Here is a 24,034-nt window from a genome sequence, read left to right as displayed (position 1 = left end):
TCGCAAAAACCGGCTCCGGCCAAATCATTGACAGCGTCAACATACCAGCCCGAGAGCTTGGACCCCGACCGTGCACCCGGGCTACGGCCAGTTCGCATGAGGGAACGACCAGACCAGCCGAAGCATTACGCGAGGTATTAAGACCTCGAAGGAGTGTAACCACTCCTCCGAGGCCTCGGGGGCTACACCCGGCGGGTGCGCTCGCGCGCACCCACCGGAACGAAATGCAACCGAGAAAGGCTGGTCCCCTTGCAAAAAAGTGCGACGAAAGCCTCCAAGCGAGTGCTAACACTCCCTTCGAGGCTCGGGGGCTACTGTCGGGGACCATAATTAGGGGTACCCTCAAGACGCCTAATTCTCAGCTGGTAACCCCCATCAGCATAAAGCTGCAAAGGCCTGATGGGTACGATTAAGTCAGGGATCAGTCCACACGAGTGACTCGATCACGCTTCACCCGAGCCTAGCCTCGGCCAAGGGCAGCCGACCTCGAGAGACTTCCGTCTCGCCCGAGGCCCCCTTTTTATGGCGGACACATCACCGGCTCGCCCGAGGCCTTGGCTTCGCTCAGAAGCAACCTTGACTAAATCGCCGCACCGACTGACCAAATTGCAGGGGCATTTAACGCAAAGGTGGCCTGACACCTTTATCCTGACACGCGCCCCTGGCAGAGCCGAAGTGACCGCCATCACTCCACCGCTCCACTGGCCAGTCTGACAGAAGGACAGCGCCGCCTGCGCCACTCCGACTGCAGTGCCACTCGACAGAGTGAGTCTGACAGGCAGTCAGGCCTTGCCAAAGGCGCCACGGCGAACTCCGCCCCGCCCGACCCCAGGGCTCGGACTCGGGCTAAGACCCGGAAGACGGCGAACTCCGCTCCGCCCGACCCCAGGGCTCGGACTCGGGCTAAGACCCGGAAGACGGCGAACTCCGCTCCGCCCGACCCTAGGGCTCGGACTCGGGCTAAGACCCGGAAGACGGCGAACTCCGCTCCGCCCGACCCCAGGGCTCGGACTCGGGCTAAGACCCGGAAGACGGCGAACTCCGCTCCGCCCGACCCCAGGGCTCGGACTCGGGCTAAGACCCGGAAGACGGCGAACTCCGCTCCGCCCGACCCCAGGGCTCGGACTCGGGCTAAGACCCGGAAGACGGCGAACTCCGCTCCGCCCGACCCCAGGGCTCGGACTCGGGCTAAGACCCGGAAGACGGCGAACTCCGCTCCGCCCGACCCCAGGGCTTGGACTCGGGCTAAGACCCGGAAGACGGCGAACTCCGCTCCGCCCGACCCCAGGGCTCGGACTCGGGCTAAGACCCGGAAGACGGCGAACTCCGCTCCGCCCGACCCCAGGGCTCGGACTCGGGCTAAGACCCGGAAGACGGCGAACTCCGCTCCGCCCGACCCCAGGGCTCGGACTCGGGCTAAGACCCGGAAGACGGCGAACTCCGCTCCGCCCGACCCCAGGGCTTGGACTCGGGCTAAGACCCGGAAGACGGCGAACTCCGCTCCGCCCGACCCCAGGGCTCGGACTCGGGCTAAGACCCGGAAGACGGCGAACTCCGCTCCGCCCGACCCCAGGGCTCGGACTCGGGCTAAGACCCGGAAGACGGCGAACTCCGCTCCGCCCGACCCCAGGGCTCGGACTCGGGCTAAGACCCGGAAGACGGCGAACTCCGCTCCGCCCGACCCCAGGGCTCGGACTCGGGCTAAGACCCGGAAGACGACGAAACTCCGCTCCGCCCGACCCCAGGGCTCGGACTCGGGCTAAGACCCGGAAGACGACGAAACTCCGCCTCGCCCGACCCCAAGGCTCGGACTCCGCCCTGGCCTCGGCCGAACGACTTCCGCCTCGCCCGACCCCATGGCTCGGGCTCGGCCACGGCAACGGAAGGCAGACTCAACCTCGGCTTCGGAGGAACCCCCACGTCGCCCTGCCTAGGGCACAGACCGCCACGTCAACAGGAAGCGCCATCATCATCCTACCCCGAATCGACTCGGGTCACGGAGAACAAGACCGGCGTCCCATCCGGCCAGCTCCGCCGGAGGGGCAATGATGGCGCTCCACAAGCTCTATGACGACGGCGGCCCCCAGCTCTCTTACGGAAGCAGGACGACGTCAGCAGGGACTCGACCGCTCCAACAGCTGTCCCTCCGCCAGGCTCCGCCGCACCTCCGACAGCCACGACATCACGCCAGCAGGGTGCCCAGATCTCTCCGGCTGCCACATTGGCATGTACCTAGGGCGCTAGCTCTCCCTCCGCTAGACACGTAGCACTCTGCTACACCCCCCATTGTACACCTGGATCCTCTCCTTACGACTATAAAAGGGAGGACCAGGGCCTTCTTAGAGAAGGTTGGCCGCGCGGGACCGAGGACGGGACAGGCGCTCTCTTGGGGCCGCTCGCTTCCCTCACCCGCGTGGACACTTGTAACCCCCCTACTGCAAGCGCACCTGACCTGGGCGCGGGACGAACACGAAGGCCGCGGGACTTCCACCTCTCTCACGCTCGACTCCGGCCACCTCGCCTCTCCCCCCTTCGCGCTCGCCCACGCGCTCGACCCATCTGGGCTGGGGCACGCAGCACACTCACTCGTCGGCTTAGGGACCCCCCTGTCTCGAAACGCCGACACTTTGATTGTCTCCTGTATCAAAAGTTGGACTCTTGTGGGGAGAAGTGTTGATTATGGGAAAAAGGGGGAGTTTTTGAAATCCTTGATCAAATTTATTTGGAAAACCTCTCTTTATGTCTCTACAAGTGGATTTGACTTAGAGATAGGAATTTGAGTTTGATTTGCAAAAACAAACCAAGTGGTGGCATAGAATGATCCATATATGTCAAATTTGAATCAAAACAATTTGAGTTTTTATTTGAAGTGATTTTGTACTTGTTCTACTTGCTTTATGTTGTGTTGGCATAAATCACCAAAAAGGGGGAGATTGAAAGGGAAATGTGCCCTTGGGCCATTTCTAAGTATTTTGGTGGTTTAGTGTCCAACACAAGTGTCTGAGTGTAAAATGGTGGACAAAGTACAAATCAAGGATAAAGGTATGTTTCTCAGACTTAGTACATTGTTTTAGAGACTAATGTATTGTGTCTAAGTGCTAGAAACAGGAAAAGACCAATTGAAAATGCCTTGGCTCGAACAGCCAAGACTTTGCTGAGTCTGGGAGCACCGGACTGTCCGGTGGTGCACCGGACAGTGTCCGGTGCGCCAGGCTGGCTCGAGCGAAGTGGCTGCTCTCGGGAATTCACCGGCGACGTACAGCTATAATTCACCGGACTGTCCGGTGAGCCAACGGTCGGCCGGGCCAACGGTCGGCAGCGCAATCTACGCAGGACACGTGGCCGAGCCAACGGCTAGAAGGGGGCACCGGACTGTCCGGTGTGCACCGGACATGTCCGGTGCGCCAACGGCTCTCAGCCTGCCAACGATCGACTGTGCCATTTATGGAAAGGAATCGGGCACCGGACAGTGTCCGGTGTGCACCGGACTGTCCGGTGCGCCAGTCGACAGAAGGCAAGATCAGCCTTCCTAGATTGCTCTCAACGGCTCCTAGCTGCCTTGGGGCTATAAAAGGGACCCCTAGGCGCATGGAGGAGTACACCAAGCATCTCCTAAGCATTCCTAAGCACCAAGACATCGATTCCGCGCCTTTGATTCTTTGCGATAGCAATTAGAGCTCTAGTTGAGTGGTGAACTCATTGAGTTGTGTTGTGAGCTCTCTTTGCGACTTGTGTGCGTGGTGTCACTGTGATTTCTTGTCTTGAGTGCGTTGCTAATCCCTCCCTTGCTCCGTGTTCTTTGTGAATTTCAAGTGTAAGGGCGATAGGCTCCAAATTTGTGGAGATTCCTCGCAAACGGGATTGAGTAAAGAAAACAAAACACCGTGGTATTCAAGTGGGTCTTTGGACCGCTTGAGAGGGGTTGATTGCAACCCTCGTCCGTTGGGACGCCACAACGTGGAGTAGGCAAGCGTTGGTCTTGGCCGAACCACGGGATAACCACCGTGCCATCTCTGTGATTGATCCTTGTTGGTTATTGTGTTTTGTTGAGGATTCCTATCTAGCCACTTGGCAATTATTGTGCTAACAATTAACCAAGTTTTGTGGCTTAAGTTTTCAAGTTTCCCAGGATCACCTATTCACCCCCCCTCTAGGTGCTCTCAACCAGGGCCGGATGGTTTTGGACCCATCTTCTACTCGTGTGCATGGACGACTGTCAAGACACAAGTTATGGATCTGCTCAATGCCTTTCAGCAGGGGGAAGCTGAACTAGAAAGAATCAATCGAGCATACATGGTTTTACTGCCAAAGAAGCCGGGATGTACAACAGTGGACTCCTTCCGCCCCATCAACCTCCAAAACTGCAGCGTCAAGATTATTACCAAGATTATGACTACAAGATTGCAACAGGACATCTGCTCACTCATAGACTTGGATCAAACTGGTTTCATCCAAGGCCGCTCGATCACTGAAAACTTTGTCTATGCAATGGAGTTAATACAATGTTGCCACAAGAGAAAGACTCCGGCCCTAGTAATCAAGCTAGACTTTGCAAAGGCTTTTGATACCGTTAATTGGGACGGGTTGCTCACAGTCCTGAGAGCAAGGGGTTTCAATCAGAAATGGCAGAGATGGATATTGCAGCTGCTAGCATCTTCCAAAACCTCTGTATTGCTTAATGGAGTACCTGGACCATGGTTCGCATGCAAGAGAGGTCTGAGACAGGGAGATCCGCTGTCACCATACCTCTTCTTACTTGTGGCAGATGTCCTACAGAGCTTGATCAAGCACAGCAGGGGTGTTCGACATCCGCTAATTGATGACCGACCATGCCCAGTGCTACAATACGCGGATGACACCCTAATATTATTGCGTGCAGACCTAGAAGATGTCAAAACACTTAAGAAAAATTTAGATGACTTCTCAGATGCGACTGGGCTGAAGATCAACTTCTCAAAAAGCACCGCAGTTCCGATGAACATTGATGAACAACACCTCCCTCTCATGATTGCCACCCTTGGTTGCAGGCTGGAGGGTTTCCCTCAGACATACCTGGGACTACCACTGTCCCCACACAAGCTTCGTCTATCGTCTTTTGCCCCACATATTGCCAAGGCAGATAAGTACCTAGCAGGATGGCAAGCTGCACTGTTAAACCCGATGGGTCGAGCGGTTCTGATAAATTCGGTTTTGGACAGCCAACTCATATACATCATGTCGGCTGTTTTGGTTCCAAATGGAGTTGTGGCACATATTGATCGCAGGCGTAGATCCTTCTTGTGGAATGGAAACGACGAATGCTTAGGGGCAAGCTGCTTAGTGGCGTGGGACACAGTGTGCACACCAAAGGAGGATGGGGGGCTGGGGATCAAAGACTTGAAGCTGCACAACATCTGTCTTTTGATCAAGTTGATACATAGGTTGCACTCTGCTACAGACTCGTCATGGGCAGTTTGGGTAAAAGAACACATGAACATGGCCACAATGGAGGGGGATCTAGGAGGACCACACTGGGATAGCTTGCGGACACTTCTTCCGATCTATCAAGCGGTCAGTACCTCAACTGTGGGAGATGGATGCAGCACGAACTTCTGGCATGACGCATGGCATGGAGAGGATGATCTAGCTACCAAACTGCCGGCCCTGTTTTCACATTGTGTGAAGCAACAGGCTAGTGTGGCGGATGTCATGGCCAATGGACTTCATCTTGTGACACGGTTGTCATCACAAGCACAGTTAGAGTTACATCAAGCTCAGAACATCATCAGTGGTACTCAACTTTCTCAACAACCTGATGAAAGAAAATGCATGTTAACCAGTACACACGGGAAATTCCAGACGTCCGCTTTGTATGAGCTTTCGAAGCGACCGGTCAGGTCAGAGAATGTATTGGCAGCGTTCGTATGGAATAACAAAACACCACCTAGGGTGAAGTTCTTTGCATGGCTAATGACTCAAGGGAGAATACGGAGCAAGAGAAATTTGCTGCGCAAGCGGATTGTGGACGAAGATGTATGTGAAGAATGCAATCAGGAAAGTGAATCGGCGGGCCACATAGTCTTACATTGCCCCTTTGCAAAACGATTCTGGCAGGCAATAGGCTTTCAAGTACCTGCTGATTTGGATGTCCACGAACTGCATCTTATTGTGAGGCCAACGAACATACCGAAAACTGAATTCTCTTCTTTTGTGGTTCTATGTTGTTGGCAACTGTGGAAGCGTAGGAATGCCTTGGTATTCAGGCAGGAAGCAATCCCCTTAAGCCGGATCCTTCGACAATGCAGTGAGGAGGCTAAGAACTGGAGTTACAGACATGGTTCCAAAGAAGCAGGTGTGCAAGCCGCCTGGGTACTAGTGTTCTCAACTGCTAGCATGTAATATGTAATACCTTAGAAAATTCTTCCCCCCCCTCACCCCGGCAAGCCGGGTCTATAAACTTATGTAAAGCCTTTAGGGGCGACAAGAACATATCAATGAAAAATCAGGTGGGGAGCCTTCCCCCCCCCCCGTTGACAGTAAAAAAACATAGGAAAAAAATCACTAATTCCAGTTTGTTCCCTTTTTTGCACCTGTTATTTTTCAACTCTACTGTGATATTTTTAGAGTTTTGAGGCAATACCAGAGTCTTTGAAGATATCACGGTATTTTATTCAGTGAGGTGTTTGTTTGTGTTATATAATACTTTGTTTTCAAAAATGTAGTATTATGAATATCATGATATTTTTGGAGTATTTAAAACTTCATTCTAATCCAAAGTTTTCAGCACTTACAATAGAAGGAAACACTATTTTTGAATACTACCGTGGTTTTCATGATACTAGCTCCTTGCACACTTACACTAGAATACTACAATTTTAGATGTTATTTCCAAGCACATGTTACAATACTATAGTTTTGAATGTTGTAATAAATACCATAGTTCTGTCATGACATTTGAATACCATTGTATTTAAAAACCATGGTTTTAAAAATTGCATAAAACACGCCAGGACATGCGCGAACTAAGATTTGAACCACGTGATTTCCCAGCCTCCTCAGTTGTTCGCTCTCCAACATCCAAGGTCCTACTGACTACCAAGTACCAAGTGCAAAACGGACGGTTTGCAGTGAGTCAGAATTCAGAAAATTCACGATGCCAAGACAATGATAAAGAGTTAAAGACGCATGTCCGGGTCCAGCGATGAAGGAAACGGCATTGTTAGCCACTCGTGAATGCCGTCCTATGAGGTCAATAACGATGGTTGCTACTCGCTAAACCCTGTTGGGAACCGAAGGCAGAACGTCAAAGCAATGAAAACAGGCCGCTCCGTGGATACATTCGTGATCACGACCGGCTGCCGCATTTGCGTCAGCCCCACAACATTTCACCGCGATCAACGGATTAGAAATGCAGCGACCTGAGTTTGTTTAGTCAAGCAGTGTGAGGAAGTCCACAGCAAACAATTTGCGAGAAGTAAAAGAAACGACGATATTTTTCATTCTAAAGTTTGTTTGTTACACGCTGCGTTTGGCACCGCTGCGACTCCTCTAAAAATGATTCCAGCTCTAGCTTCTTCAGTGTTTTTTTTAATAAATCATTTGACAAAACAGCTACTTTCTCCTTTTAATGTGAGAGAAGGGGAGTGAGAGTTTCTCCTTTTAATAATGCGAGAGAAGGGGAGTGAGAGTTTCTCGCGAGAAGGGGAGTGAGAGGAGAAACCACTAGGAGCCTTTTTTTTTGGCTCTAGATCCTCTATAAAAATAGCTCAGGCTTCTAGGTGCTCTTAAGAGCTCTTCTTTTAGAGCATTTGGGAGGGCTGCTCTGCCCGTAGTCGCTTCTCGAATTACTATGCCTCACCTTCACTGCTTCATCAGCAATCCAAACCAAGCCCAGAAGCACTTCAACTAGAAAGGAATTAAAGTCCAGCACAAAAAATACAAAAGCACTTGCAGTATAACATGGGAATCAATAAACCAAGGCACCGGTGGCAGCAAGTCTCCTGTACATTCAGCAGAAAAAAAAATGCAAAAAACACGCCAGGGCATGTGCGCGAACTAAGATTTGAAGACATATATATACAACTTCCCGACCTGACATAGGAGATGTGTAGTGTAGACCACACGGGTCACGCGACGGCCTACACAAAGTCCGCATTACAAACTCCGTTTTGCCCCGTCACGAGTCGTAAATTGCAGTAAAATTTTGACGGTTTGACCCCGCCACTATCTTGTCAGTGAGAAATATCAACCACCCACGCTCTCCCGCGCTAACTTTTCCCTCACAATCTCCCCGGCACCACTAGTCCACTACCGGTCTACCACTAACTACGGGCTGATGAACTGATGAAGTGAACAAGATTAGCCGCCAGACAAGGACATGGCAGACAGCGCAGACCCACAACTCCGAAACGAAACGAAACAAGACAACCACAGACGAACCGACGCCCACCACTTCCCTTAGCTCCTAAGCAATTGTTCACGGCGATCGATGGATGTATAACCGTGGTCATACTGATACCTACTGATTGCTGATTGCAAGCAGCAATAATTCACAGAATCAGTGGCCTCCTCCAAAAGTAAGTGCTCAAAATTTACCACCTAAGCACAAGAAGGAAATCAAACCCCACAAATTAGGGAAATTAGAATCGACGCACAGATCCACCCACTTCTCCACTGCAATACAGCTTCTGCGGCGGCGGCGGCGGCTTGGGGTTCCTACACTACACGCTTATCCCGTCCACGCCACACTGCTTGTATTTCAGCGACTGGCTCCTCGGGCTGATGGCGATTGCGCAATCCACCGACACCTGCAGATTGGGGCTCGTTCACACATTACGTCAGTTTCGCCCGCGGAAGAGTGTTTTTAGTGTAGGGCAAAAACACTTGCGGCGGAAGCGAACGGATGTTGTTGGTCCCCGTTGCGGGTGGCGTGTCGATTCGTACCTGCACTTTTGGGGAGGAGAAGCCGAGCACGAGGATCTTCGCGCCGACGTCGCCGGTGATGCGGAGCTCGACGCGGTCGTTGATCGCGGCGTCGCGGATGAGGTCCTGCGCGTCGGCCTGGAGCACGTTGAAGCGGTCGACAATGACGCGGGTCTGGAGCAGGCGGGTGCTGTGCGCGGGCTGCTCGAACCCGGGCACCGCCGCCACCCCGAGCGGCACCCCGTGGTACATGACGTCGAACTTGGTGGCGCCGTACCGGATGCCCACCTTGTTGGGGTTCTGGGCGGTGAAGAGCAGCGTGATGTTGAGGGAGATGTAGGCGGCGCCCGGGGTCGCGGGGGGCAGGCCGGCCGGGGACGTCGGCGAGGCCACGAGGAGGTACTGCACGGACACCTGGTCGAGGTCGAACTGCGGCTTGCGGGGCTTCACCACGAGCACGACGACGAGCGCGATGGCCAGGGCGAGGAGCGCCAGGAAGGTGAGCAGCAGGAAGAGGCAGCAGCAGCAGCCGCGGAAGGAGGCGGACCCCCCGCCGTACCCGTAGTGCGGGCGGCGCTGCGGGTACCAGGACCCCGCGCCGCCGTGGCCGTGGCCCTCGCCGTTGGATCGGGCCGTCACGGTGCCGGCCGCCATCTCCCGGAGATGGATGGGAGGCCGCCTGGGGAGAGATGGCTTTGGATTTTTGGAGCCTACTGGGGCATCTGCGAGGTGTGGTGCGGTGCAGCGGTGGTGGAAGTGCGGGCGGAGGCCGAGGGGAAAGTTTGGCGAGGCGAAGTGTGTGGGGTTTGGGGGGCCAGAGCAGAGGTTGCCACGAGTGGGGGGAAATAGGCGGTGGGGGCGGTGGGTGTGCGTAGTGGGAGGTGTACGTGTGCGCTGGTTACTTGCTCCCGTAGTCCCGTCGTTCCGTCGAACGTCGTTTATTCCCGTAGTCGAGGTGACGAGATCGGTGCTTGCCGGTTTGGAGTAGTGGAGTCTGGAGAAGACTGAGGCCCCGTTTGCGGCCAAAGTATTTCAGAACCACAGTTTTCAAATACTATAGTTAGTTTTCAAATACTATAGTTTACACTTGTCACGAATACTATGACTTTTATATACTGCAGTAAAACCACAGTATCTATCAAAACCATAATCAGTTTGGTACTATGGAGGCGTTTGGTTAGATCAAATGTAATGTGATTCAATTACGTATGTAAAGCGATATCCATACAATTGTTTGGTTAGATGTAGTCTGTAATGGATACCTAGTAATCAAAAACCTTCTTCATTCAATTCCCCCGTAATTCGATACCACTCGCTCGGCGACGTTATCCTCTCCCACGGCTCCCCCGCGTCCATCTCCTCGCGTCGCCTCCCTTCGTGCCGCCATCTCCCCTCGCGTCGGCCGCCGCCTCTTACAGGTGACTATCGTCCTCTCCCTCCCTCTCCCTCTCTAGCTCTATCCTTTCTCTGAAACCCTAACCTCCCGTGAGGCAGGCTCCACGACACGCAGTGACTAATGAGATCTGTTTAATCTTGCAGTATTGCGACATCTAAATTGGTGAGCGACATCATTGTTCGCATAGGGACTACAAAGTTTTATCTTCACAAGGTAACCTGTAGTTTTCATTCACATGACAGTGCTACTTTGTGATTGTTGTTTTCTCAGGTTTTACATATGTCATTTGATTGTTGTTTTCTCGGGTTTTACATCCCAACGACTTGATTAGTTTCTTGGTTCTCATTATGCATAGCACAATCACTTGAGAGTGCATATTTATCACTTGATTAGTTTCAGAGTTAAGGGCATACTGAACTTCAATTCTCACATGGTTTGCTATGTGCAGCTGAAGTTGGCTTCGATCAGTACGGCTGCCCAATTTCGCTGCTATGTGCTCTACTAGTAGCACATGTTTGCTTCTATGTGCGGCTGTTAGGCTTCATTACCTCTAGGACCATCCAAACAACGTAAATGAAATGGAAAACGTTACCAGGTTTATCCAAACAATTGGCACTTTTCATTTCCAGGGTAATAGATACCACTCTTATTTAATTACATTAACGTTACCATTACAAGTGCTCAACCAAACACTACCTATGTATTTGGGCCACGGAAACCACAGTATCCTGCATGTTTCACCGCCAAAGCGTGGGCCACAACCTGTTCGCCGTGAAAAACTGAGGTACATACCAAAGTTTCTAAAACCACAAAATTACTATGGTATTGACAATACCACAGTTTTGAATACTGAGTTTTTGATGAAGCTACCAAACACCTTGAGCCAAAAAATACCATGGTTTTCTTCAATACTCTAGTATTGTCTCAATACTTCAAAAATATTGTGATATCAAACAGGCCCTAACGTGTCGACGTCATTCCTCTCGTTTTTTGAGTTACTAGGTAGGTGCCCGTGCGATGCCACGGAACATAAATTGCGAACCTCCAATGGACTTTATTTGAGACAAGGATGCCCAAGAAAATGGGGGTAAACTGACACAGCTATCACTTGCGTTACTTGCCCTATGCGCGAAAGAATCTGACACAGCTATCACCCATGAAGATTTCCGGTTAACTTGTGGACCCGGACTTCATTTGAGACAAGACAACAATACCAATGTTGAGCTTGCCACTCGGCCATGGCACACACGAGAACACGGGATGATCAAGTAAGAACTGAACAAAATGCACTAATACAAAAGGCTGGCTTGCGTTCGCTTCCTTGCTTCACAGGAAGCATAGCTGATATACAAATCGAGAAGTTTTACATATAGACTTCCCAATATGTAAATGGAGAAGTTTTTATACAAATCAAGAAGTTATACAAATCGAGAAGTTTTACCTAGGAAGCATAGCTCCATAGTAAGAACTGAACAGAATCCAGTTTTACACGAGAACACGAGAGGAGGACCTTTTTTTTACTCTACATGTAAAACTTCCGTGGAAACCGTCTTGATCCCAGATTCGAGCGGTGCCATAACCACTCCATTGCCACCCGAGGGAGGAATTTCCAATCTGTTCTCGCCGCTACAACTTGTTCCATGTTGTGTGGTGAAAACAGATGTAAGAAAATGCAATCAGAAGTTGTTTGTTCATTCTGATGGGAAGACAACTAACCTCTTCAGAAAAAGTTCCAGGCGCCTCTGAATCACTTGGGTAAGATCACAATCAGGCTCATCGGAACTATCCTGAGAGACAACCAAAATACACTTCAATAACAGTGACCCCTAATCAGAGACTGGCCCGACGACCTGATCACTGGTACAGTCTGCACATGTTCAAACTAACTTGCTAGGCAGACGTACTTGGTCTATCTTCAAGGAAACCAAAGGCACAGCATCACCAACCTCATCATTCTCATCATCTGAACTGGAATCATGCCCTTCAACAACTTCCTCGGTGTACTGTAAGAAAGTTTGCCAAAAAAGGGTACCTGAGAACTAAGCCAGAAAACAATCTATAAATGTATACATGAGTAACAAATTTGCAGGAACATCTGACCTACCTTCTCCATATCCACTTGCTCTTTCCTGGTAAATCCACTGGCAGCTAGTTCCTTGTCCAAGGAACCAACACCCTTTTCCACGGACAAAAAGGAAGGTCTGCTGTTTCCTTCATCATCATTTTTAGATCCAGCTTGTTCTTCATTTTTCACTGACCTCAAATTGAATCTAACAGAAAGAAAAGAAATCACAATAAGAAAACAAGCCTACCAAATTAGGCTCATTTGAAGCTTTCTTGCATATCTTATAACCTTTTGTTAAAGAACTTGTAGATGCATTCAATGTCTCGGTCAAAAAACCTGCAAAAGTGAAATTCCTTTTTTTAAATGCAAGACACTTTCACATTAGTTATCTGAGAAGCTTCATACATTTGGGCATTACGGTGAGAAACAGACACCATCTATGGAAAGTCAATCACTGTAATTTTTTCATCATCGTCAATTTGCATGACATTGGCATCAAAGAGTTTGATTATACACAGAGAGTACAGACGCCCATAAAAAGGAATGAGCGACTCAGCTCATACAATTACAAATGCCAAAGCAACGCCAAGCACATTTAGCAGGTCACTGTACCATCTCAAGGTCCTTGAAGTACTCGTGCTCAAGTGCTTGCCTAGCTGTGATTCTTTTGCTTGGCTCATATCGAAGCATTTTCTGTCAGCAGACGGAAATAGGTGAATTCAATACAACGAGGATATACGATGCAGCGGTCATGATCAGCAATCCATTTGACTTACAGAGAGAAGGTCCAAGCCAGCAGGTTCAAGATTTGGGACTATTGTTGCCAAGTCCTGGAATGAAGGCATGGAATACATATGACAAACACAAATTGTAAGCTATGGACGAGGATACACAATGCACTTGCCACATGTGCCCAGACAGCGAAATGCTTATGCTGTTGTCTTACCTGAGATTGCCACCTGGGGAAAGCAGTCTTGAAGTCAGGCAAACAACTGACTCCAGGCCAACTTTGTTCATTCGGTGTACCTAGCACCCTTCAACAGTGACCATGACACAAACAGAATCAGATAAACCTAAAATGTGCAAATACAAGATAAGAAATCTAACGCCAGCACAAACATAGAACCTGAATATCTTGAACAGTTCGTCGATCTCAGAATCACCAGGGAATAGTGGCTTTTGGTTCACCATTTCCGCAAAGATACACCCCACATACCACACGTCAACTGGTGTGAAATCAATAAATGCATCATCAAATGCAAAAGAAAAATGGTTCCTAAAATATCAAGACAATTCTGAAAATTGCCCCAAGGGAGGATATGCCACTCTGTGCTATCTATGCGGTCGCTTTTGATCCATCAAAAGCATGTGACTGACGATGATCCCTGAACAAAGCCACGAAAATGATAGGATTCCGGAGATTGTTACCGGCAGGGCGGGCTGCTCGCTGCGACGACGCCCGTGTATAATCCATGCAGTAGATGCAGTTGAAAAGGGTTAGCTTCATCTAGTAGCTCACAGTAAAAAACAGGACCGAGGCCACATCTCGATCTCATCATGGTTTGCTCACTCAGAAAACCTGTTAAGTTTCAGTCAATATAGAGAGATTCTTGGGCCCAAGAACAGGTTGCATAAAGTTTACTTTCGTTCATTCCTTCATTCACCGCCATTGTTAAGCAATAATCCTGCTGCACGGGGTCAACAAAAGCAGTTTCGTTTTGTATGCACCATCTATGGCGATATTAGTACTAAGGGCATGTACGAGAGGTAAGGAATGAGGGTAGGCATACCTCACCACGTTTTTTTGGAAGGGGAGCTCGCCGGAGGGGATGGAGAAGCCTCGTCGATGGTACTACCTCGCAGACCTGCAAAGAGAGAGAAGAGGTGAGGAACTAAAGGCAGAGAGGATCCATCAAAACCTGGGACGGCGTCACGTACAACACAACGGCGACCACCACGGGAACTAATGACCTCAGTGCCTGAACGAACCATTGATCCAGCTGGTGGAACCGCCTCTGTTGGCTTGGACATCAATTCAGGGACAACAGCTGCGCCAAGACATATGTATCAAAAGATATTTATATAACCTTCATAGGAAGGCAAACCATGGCATAGACAAGTACAAGTGCTGATTACCACAAAGTACACAATAGTCCATACATGGCAACAAAATTACAAAGCACTCTTCATTACAACACAGTAAGAGTAGTTGACATAAACAATAGCACAAAGTACTAAAGCGTTATGAACTATGAGATGTGCATCGCATGCATGATGCATGTGTCATGTAGTTACGATACATTATGAACATGTCCAATCTCACGAAACACAAACTATAATTGCACAACAAACTAAGTTTGCTTGGACAGACGAGCAGTGCGAACCTTTTTTTTATAAAAAAATGGAGTGGTACACTGAAGAAATATGCATGTTTACCTGGTGAAATTTCTGGCCCGGTTGTTGATTGGGGCATGAAATGCAATCCCGGCAGCACCTTTAGATCTATGCTCAGGAAATGAAACAACAAAATGATAAGTGGAAAGTTAATGGATTGTGCAATATTATACTCTTATCTCATAGCTGGACAGTGCACCCACTTCCTTCTGCTCCATTAGTTCCGCTCTCAGACGACATGCCACAGTTCAGTCGAGCAGCAACGCTGCCAGCCACATTCTATTCGCTGCTTCTGCTCCCAGAAACTGCAAGTCCACTCTGTCCACCGCTCCTGTTGCCTGCGCATCAGCTAGCAGCCCCCCCAGAGTTCCTCTTACCTAGAATCTCTAGCTTTTTGGCCTTGTAGACAACTGGACAGTTTCACATGTAGAGATCAGATGTCATGCCCAACCACACAAAAAAATCCTTTTGGTCCTTCTGGAATGGTTGACATGCATACCTGAGTTGAGCTCCAGCAGTTGAATCAGCATGTATGAGATGTTTACACCTGCGACCGCAAAGGGGTACTCCCACGTAGTTCGCATTCCTTGCTGCTTCAGCATCAGTCTCTTGAAAGAAGCCTGCTTAATTGGTGGATCAGCCACCAGCAACCATCAGATCTTGAAAGAAGCCGAGCTGGTCCAGCATGGAGACAGTAGGATACCTGTTCTTTTTTTATTTTCTTTGAAAAATATAGCTATTTGTTTCTCCGACCTCTGCATAATCCCAAAGAGGGCGGCGACCATTGCACATCGGTGTCTTGTAGCGTTATCAGACTATTGCTCGTGTCAGTAAGTCGAGCCCAAGTTACCTGCAAGAAAAGGTGAATGCTCTATGACAAGGAGACTGACAGGATGGTTCTTCGAGTGTATTTCTTCCACTTTGGTGGCACCAATTTGTGGTTTCACCAGTCGCCAGTTGCCTGCTACCTCGAGTAAGCTAGAAAGATCCCTTTGTGCTCACTACAACCAAGCACCGTTCAGCTTAGCACAAAATAAGAACAGAAGCATAGAAAGGAAATAATTATAAAATCATTTGACTCACGAAGCTAGAAGGTGCGATGAGCCCTATCCCTCCATACCTGTAAGTCACTGTACAGTACAATAGTATGGTACTTCGTTTCCAATAAAAAGATGGAAACCCATAGGAGTCTTTTAAGCACAGTACTACAGTAGGATAAGCTGAAGCTTCTAAAACACCAATGCATCTTTGAAAGTACAGAAATCTGAACTGCCTTCATATTTGCAACATATAACTAAAATATATGTTGGCAAATGTTCCTAACAATACTAGGAACCTAAAAGGCAACAAAATTAATTAGGATAATAAGTTGAGTATCATTACAAATAAAATCATATCTATCTAATGTGCCTAATAATTTCTTGTATTTATTCTGGAATGTTGTCTTTGGATCCATTGTCCTTGTACTTCAATAATTCTACTAAGAATTTGGTCCTTAGGTCATTCCCATTCTGCACATTCATTATTACATATCATTGAACTCGATTAATAATCAATTATAGAAGAACAATATTGACAAAGTATTAGAACAAATAGGGTACTCACAGTGCAAATGCAGGGTAACCTTATACCACTCCAATCGTGCATAAAGTTGATAACAAGAAAGCCAGATAAATCCCTACAAATTAAAAAAATACGTTGTTACATATATGTAGACAAAATTAATAAGTTGTTCGGGTTAAAACAAATTACCAGTTTAATGTTCTTGGAACCCATGTTGGTACTATACGACGCCACATATAAATATCGTCTTTCCATGTAGGATTGGCCAATTCCATGGCAGCATTCATATTATTGGCAATATAATGTATATTATGGATATAATGCATGCTAGGATGATCACCCTTAAACCATGATGGTATAGGCATGGAGTCCATTATATAGATGCTTCTAGTGTCCATGTTAAGTACATATAAGGTAAAGTGACCCAAGAAAGAAAAGGGCAATAAAATGTGCAAGTTAAAAAATTAGTTCAAGTAAGAGAAAAAAAACAAGATTACAAAAATGATGAAGAGTATAGCTTACTTGTTTGCAATCTGAAACATCGTACTCCATGTCAGGCCAACATTCTAATAATTTTGCCAACATGTTGATATCTGGCTTTGCACGAAGGCGAGGGTCTCGACCAAATTTAGTTATGGACTACTTTTTGTTAGTAAAATAATGATATAATGAACACACTTATATAAATAATGACTAATTACTTGAACTTACACAGAATTGAAGATCCATGTAGTGGTATTTGTCTTCCAACAAGAACAAGGCATCATTGCATGCGATCATCCGAACAGCCACGTTAAAACAATCTGTATCCATCGGCTTATTTACATCCAATATATCTTTAAGTTTTTGAAGACTTAAATAAATTGGATAAGGTTTAGTGCTCTGAATCCAATGTTTCCTATTAAATGAACATTTGTTTTTATAGTTAAAGCAAGAACATATGTGTTGAATATTTACCATGCATATACTATATTAAATGAGAATTAACTTACTTTAAATATTTGGCGTTGTCTATCCCCATGATATATGTGCATAATACAAACATCAGTTCTTGCGTGTTTGTTGATGTTACTTTAGCAGGCAGAACATATGGAGATATATATGGTTCAATCTGATGTGATGTATATGACGATTTAGATAACTCACATGGAGTATCGATTATTTGAACATCACTTGAACTCTCTCCATCTTCATCCACATTGTGGTCAAGATTTTGATGTCTTTTCTTTGTGTTTAATCTCGAGTCCCATAATATTACAGGTAGCTTAAACCTAAACATTGTTATATCATCCTGCAAGTATATAAATTAGAACAAAAGAAACATTGTTCCTATAAATAAATATACGTCCTCTACCTGAGTTACGTTATCAGATAGGGAGGATCCTGTCCAGTATTCCATATAGTTTATCATCCATAGCCTGCAAGATACCCTAATATGAAATTTAACAGATCAGGTGAGTTTCTATGTATATATGAAAATAAATACAACCAATTTTGTAGAGTTGTGGTCACATGAGTTTTACCCATCGGTTTGCATTTGTGTTGTGATCTTCTCTATAACTGGCCATGATGCAACATCAAGATTCGACCACCTGCCTTGGTAAGGCTCTTTATGTTTTGCTGAAAGTTTAATCTGTCTTTCTAGACCTTTTAACTATGTATATATATATAAAACATATCAAGATTTATAGATAACAAATAATGTAATGATGAAATAATCATAATATAAAAGAAATGATTACTCACTATAGTATAAAGGTCTCGGCGATCCGTTATTTGTTGTCCCATAGAATCGAGTACATGTACCTCACTTTTTTTTGCATTCAGAACTGCCAGGTACCAGTGAAAATTTTCTATATTCATTGGAAGGAACACCTTCATAGAACATACATTAACATTAATTTGTAAGTATTGTGCACCAATATATTACATATTACATATATTAAAAATGAGATGAGTTTTAGGTCAACCATGTCAGACTGTAAATAGTTGTCCACCCTTTTTTCAATTGTGTCTTCCTTACAATTTAAGAGCACCTTAGGGTCACCATCACGCTTAAGCAGACTGGAAATGAATGTGTTCTCCAAGAAGACCTTTCCACCTTCTCTATGAAGTAAATGCTCTTCACCCCTGATACAGTGTATATATGCACTGAGGGCCTGTACACCAAAAGAATACAATTAGCAAATCAAATATACATGCTAGCTTTAAATATGTATACCATACTGTATAATATGATAATTATAAATATATATACTTTATTACTGTATATAATATGGACATACAGATGAACTTACTTCGTCAGACAATTGGATGTCACCATGAAAAAGACATTCCATATCATTTCTATTTAGCCATGCGCTGTCGATGTTCACCACAACTTGTTTCCCCGGTAATGTTTTAATGTATTCAATAAGCTGAACATCTTCTGGGGTGCACTTATAATCTATACAATGAAAAATATTATTTATACTTAATAAGCAAATGATATATGCGAAAACCAATAAGATGCGAAAAATATTACCTTCAGAGACAACTCGAGCTACATTCAATTTCTTTGGTTTTTTATGTTGTGATATTCTAATAAGTGTGTCCAAAGCATCTTGTTTGTTCTGCTCTACCATATCCGCATCGGAACTTATTTGACTTGATTCATTTGGAACATCCAAAGATGTCAAGTGTATCACATCTGTATGAGGAGTGAATGAAACATAAGTCTCTTGACAAAAGCATTTTTAGGAGTACTCATAAGACAATATTTACATTTAGGAGTGTAGATAAGAGAGCCTACCCGGTTGTGGTCCAAGATCGGCTTCAGTTGACACTTTAGCATGATTGAAAATACAGTCAATGCCTACTCCCACAACATCGTGTGATTGTTTTGTAGCATTACCAACACTGACCTTACTATCCTCGCTCTCTATAGCTATGACGCACAAGAGAAGAATTAAGGGTCAAACAAATATTTATTATGCAGACCTTAGTTTTTTGTAATTGATAATAGCACTTACCCAGTTCATGTTCATCCGTGTCATTAGTTGACAATTATGCTGAACAACCACTTCTAGCCACAACCTCATACGATGGTTCAGCAATATTGCCAACGTCGACATTTCCTTCCTCCACCACTATATCCATTGTGATTTGGTCTGTACCCATCAGATTGAAAGTGTCAAACATAATTTTATTGACAAAAGTATTTTAAGTATATAAAGTACATCGTCAAATAGCACGAAACTAAATAAAACACAAACTTTAGCTTAAGTTCTTCATTCATATAGATGTGACAAGTGAACTTGTATAAACTTATGGAGGAAAGGGACACAGGCCTGCTACCATCCTATTTTGATTAAGTATACCCGATGCCATTGATCTTATAGGATGTATATCATGGCATTATTGCAAATATACAACATTGCTTCTTATAAAAATGCTAAAATAATATGAACAATATATTGTTGTATTATTATGACTGAATTTAGAGGTATCAGAATTTAGCAACAAACAAAGTCACTCTATCAATTTAAAGGTCTCAGAATTTAGCAGCAAACATGTAACTTGGAGTTTAGAAAAAAAAGATAGCAGCAAACATGTAACTTGGAGTTTAGAAAAAAGAGATAGCAGCAAACAAGTATCTTGTTTGCTTGCGCTAAATGGTAGATCTTCTAAAGATAGGAACTGGAGCATCATCTAATTATGGCATATGCATCCTCAGGACAGGTTGCGGTGCTGCCAATAACATAATTAGTAAGTTTTACCTTTTTTCTTCCTCTTACTTTAGAGATCTTCTAAAGATAGGAACTGGAGCAGCAAACCATGTAGACAGAAGAAAAGCTAAAGGACTACATGTTGAAGTAGTAATAGTTACTGCAGTACTGCACACACTGCATCTGATTTGACTTGTTGTATGGTAAATTGCCCGTCCACGTAGGTTTGAACCACAAAGGTTTCAGCCATACATTTCATTTCCTGAATAGTTGTTTCTTCTAGATCCTAGCGCATGTCTGGGTACCAAATTCAGGCCGAAGGCGACACATTCCCCATGCCAAGACAATCTTTATTATGCCATGACAATGGAAATGATTTGTTCATTTGACTTATAACTTGCTTACTGACAATATTATGACTCATGAGATGCATTCTTTTCCGTGTCCAGTGATATTATAGTTAATCATGATTCAACTGAGCTGACAGTTTATGCCATTGTTGGTTGCAACAATTGTAGGTTCTATACTTTGAAGATTTTGTACCTTGTCAGATATCACAGTCCTCTTTTGATGTGTTGATGAGCACAGACCGACAAAGCTATGGTTTCAAGTTAAAAGGAGGTTTGCTGAGTGATGAAGGAAATGCTTTTCTTGAGTGGGATAGTATGACATTTGCTCGTATTGGTATTGGCATATTGCTATTCACACTTACCATGAATGATATCCAGTTTCCACACTGTGCACTGCATACTCTTTTGGTCATTCACAGGCCTTTTTTCCAATGAAAGCTTCAATTTATATGTAGAAGGTGGATTTTCTGTCGATCCTTGATTTTCTCTAGCCACTGTTATGCAAGAACAGCAGGGATCTCAACAAGAAAGATACCTTTGAGGAAGGCACTCAAGTCTGCTCTATCTCACTTGAAAGCAGACCATGCAGGAGATTTTCTTAGTTGCCATGGCCAGAGAGTATGTGCCTTCTACATATATTTTTTTAGTTTTTTTACTACTACCACTCCCTGTCCCAAATTATAGGCTGCTTTGGTTTTTCTAGTTATATATAGCTTTGTTGTGAACTCTGTCACTTTCATTCAAACTGTGAATCCCAGTTCTGTGCATTTTGGGCTGCTCGAGATCTGTATTATAGAGTTGCAGCTTCCTAGGCTCAAACCAATGTTTTTAGATTGGCTGATCGCTCCTGATCGCTAGAGGGGCGATCAGCTGACTAATCACGATTTGTCGGCGACCAGCCCGATTAACCGGGCTCTGATCGGTCAATCGGACATCCTGATCGTCCGGAGCTATAGGAACCGATCAACCTTCATATATATAATAACTACACGCCCATGGACATGGCTTCATGTTCAGGCTTTCAACAAGGCAAACAGCCATACGTGATACGCCAATGGACATGGACAGCAACAGGCCAACAGCCATACTACAACATGAAGCAAATAATCACTCGAAGGTTTCAGGTTTTCAGCATCTAAGTAGAACTGAAAAAATGCCACATCATTCTTTCTCAGTGCAATGCACAAGCATTTCCACATGGATTCAAATAATGTTTTTTACCCCCTCTGCAGTGATCCAAAATGACAGACCAAAATAAAAATTGGAAAAGAAAAAAAGACATAGCTGAGAAAAACAAAGGACAGAGATTCCCTTTCCTGCTCTATTATTAGGAACAGACAAAAAGTTCCCTGGGTTCATAGTACAATATTAGGAAACAGGAAAGCAAAGAAACAACACAAAAATTACAAGGATTCTAGCCATTGGTTCTTGAGAGGGAGATAGCCATTGGTTCTTGAGAGGGAGATAACTACCCTTCGTTCTATGGACAGCCAAGGAAAATTCTTGCTTGAATTTAACTCTATTTTATGTCTTAGTCGGATCTATTGCATTGAAAGTCCAGTAATTTTGTACTATCTACTCAAAATTTTGAACTGCGAGATATTATTGTACCTTAGTATATTATATATCACGTTCTACGTTTCCTTCAGTTGATTGAAACCTGATTATTTTAGTTAATTTTCACGTTGTCATGAATCTCATTTAAAAGTTTTACATCTTATACCAGGTTTTGGAAACATTTGTTGAATCTACACTCTTGTACAACCAACATTTGTCCTTGACTACCCAGTTGAGATATCACCATTGGCAAAACCACATCGGAGGTAAACACTCCTATTTCATTTTGCATGGCACCCATATATTATGAGATTCAAATGCTGCAAGATTTTCTATTTCTTAATAAACAATCTATAGGTTTAGTGACATAATAATTAGTACTATTTCAGTTCACAATCTGTAAAACTACATCATGTGGTATAGTAGTAGACCATTATGAATATTTTTCCCCTTCAAAACTTTCTTTGTTCCACTGATGGCATGTACTTGAAATAAAAACAAAGGCGGACCAAGGTGGTTGTTTAACTTCCAATAGTCTGTCCGTGATGTAGCATCATAGTACAGCTGTCATGTCCCTGAGGATGTAGCTGTGGGAGCTCGCTGGCCACCGGTTTCCTGCCCGTGGTGGATGGTGGCAAGGTAGATAGCAGGGAGATGAGATAACAGAGAAAGGAGGTGAAAATGGGATTGGATGTAATTGCTTGTTTATTGCTGAACCAGACCTTCTTGATTGATCCCAAATACCCCTCCTTTTGCCTAATTAGCCCCTGTTACGAGCGCCTATAAATGTTCCCGACCATAACAATAGCTCAAGGTTACACCTGGAAACTGGGGAGAAAAGGAAGATGTAATTCAGTCTGAGTTTTATAATATGTTATTTAGGTGATCATTAAGATAGATGGAAATCATAACTTGCTTGTCAGATCATTTCAAATTCAAATGTGCATTTTCAAATTCAAATGTGTCTATTCAATAACATCTATTCAATGCTCATCTGCTTTCTTTGTTGTATCAACCAAATGACCACTAAACAATAGGAAGCTAAAAAGGAGCCAAAATAGAGAAATAAAAGGCAAAATACATCTTCACCTAAAAACCAAAATAATTAAGTGCATTACAAGTTGTTAATTGCCATTCATTCATCAATGTCAGCTACGGCGTAAGGACCTCCTTATAAACGATATTCTTTGTGTATGTTGCGCCATTTATCGCTGAGTTCCTTTCAACCCCCTTCTTCTTCTTCTTCTCATCGTGGACTGGAATGGCAAGTATCTTCACTTTCGATCGAGCGGTGGCCCTTGATAGAGCAACATAAAGCTGGCTATGAGAGAACACTGGTTCCAGCAAGTACACACCAACATTAGGAATCGTCTGGCCCTGGGCCTTGTTAACCGTCATGGCAAAACTTAGTCTTATCGGAAACTGCTTCCTTTTAAACTGGAAAGGGAACATCTCATCATCAGAGGGGCACAGGGGTATACGAGGCAAGAAAATTCGCATTCCAGCATGTTGGCCAAGGACAATTTCAGCATCAATACTGTTTTTTTGGAAACCACGAACCACCAACCTCGTGCCATTGCAAAGTCCATTAGCAGGGTCTATATTCCTAAGCAACATGATTGGGCATCCAACTTTGAGCTTCAGAACGTGCGGGGGTAGTCCATTAGGAGTCAGCGTGTTTAGAAACTCCGATGGGTAATAGTTATTAGGATCATCCACCGCGGTGTCAAAACTATGGTACATCATCTGCTCCCCTTGGAAACGATCGATCATCCTCATATTTATCATATCCACCCAGTCATTCCGTGTAGACAATATTGCTCTTGAAGTGATGTAGCTTGTGTTAGACATGTTTTCATTTAGGTTGGGGTAAATGTCATCTATCAGTCTATCAAGGTCGCGGTTATTACCAGTATATGTCACACATACCTCATCTGGAAGATGAACATCACCATCGTTGTTCGCTTCCTCAGTTCCACCACCGACGCGCAACAAATATTCTGCAAACCATGGGTCGCTCTGTGCCCTCATGTTTTGAACAAGCTTTAGGTGGCACATGGATTCCCAGAGGTAAGAACTCCGTAGAGAGGCAGCAACTATC

The 24,034-nt window shown here is 45.3% G+C and overlaps 1 protein-coding gene across 1 annotated transcript; it reads right to left on the bottom strand.

Moving 5' to 3' along the window:
- Positions 1–8,316: 8,316 nt before the first annotated feature.
- LOC100272557 (harpin-induced protein) lies at positions 8,317–9,703 on the bottom strand. The gene is made up of 2 exons (NM_001147024.1): positions 8,923–9,703; positions 8,317–8,786 (listed from the first exon to the last, which is right to left on the bottom strand). The coding sequence occupies exons 1-2, from the start codon at positions 9,553–9,555 to the stop codon at positions 8,700–8,702; spliced, it is 720 nt and encodes a 239-aa protein (NP_001140496.1). The 5' UTR covers positions 9,556–9,703; the 3' UTR covers positions 8,317–8,699.
- Positions 9,704–24,034: the final 14,331 nt, after the last annotated feature.

The sequence above is a fragment of the Zea mays genome, chromosome 1 (assembly GCF_902167145.1).
Source record: "Zea mays cultivar B73 chromosome 1, Zm-B73-REFERENCE-NAM-5.0, whole genome shotgun sequence".
Classification (NCBI taxonomy): Eukaryota; Viridiplantae; Streptophyta; class Magnoliopsida; order Poales; family Poaceae; genus Zea; species Zea mays.
This window is presented reverse-complemented; position numbering and strand designations above follow the sequence as displayed.

Bases quoted from the DNA above. Each gene is read 5' to 3' on its own strand.
- LOC100272557 (NM_001147024.1), bottom strand. From the start codon at position 9,555: ATGGCGGCCGGCACCGTGACGGCCCGATCCAACGGCGAGGGCCACGGC. The intron at 8,787-8,922 runs GTACGAATCGAC...CCCAATCTGCAG, and splicing joins TCTCCTCCCCAAAAGTGCAG to GTGTCGGTGGATTGCGCAAT.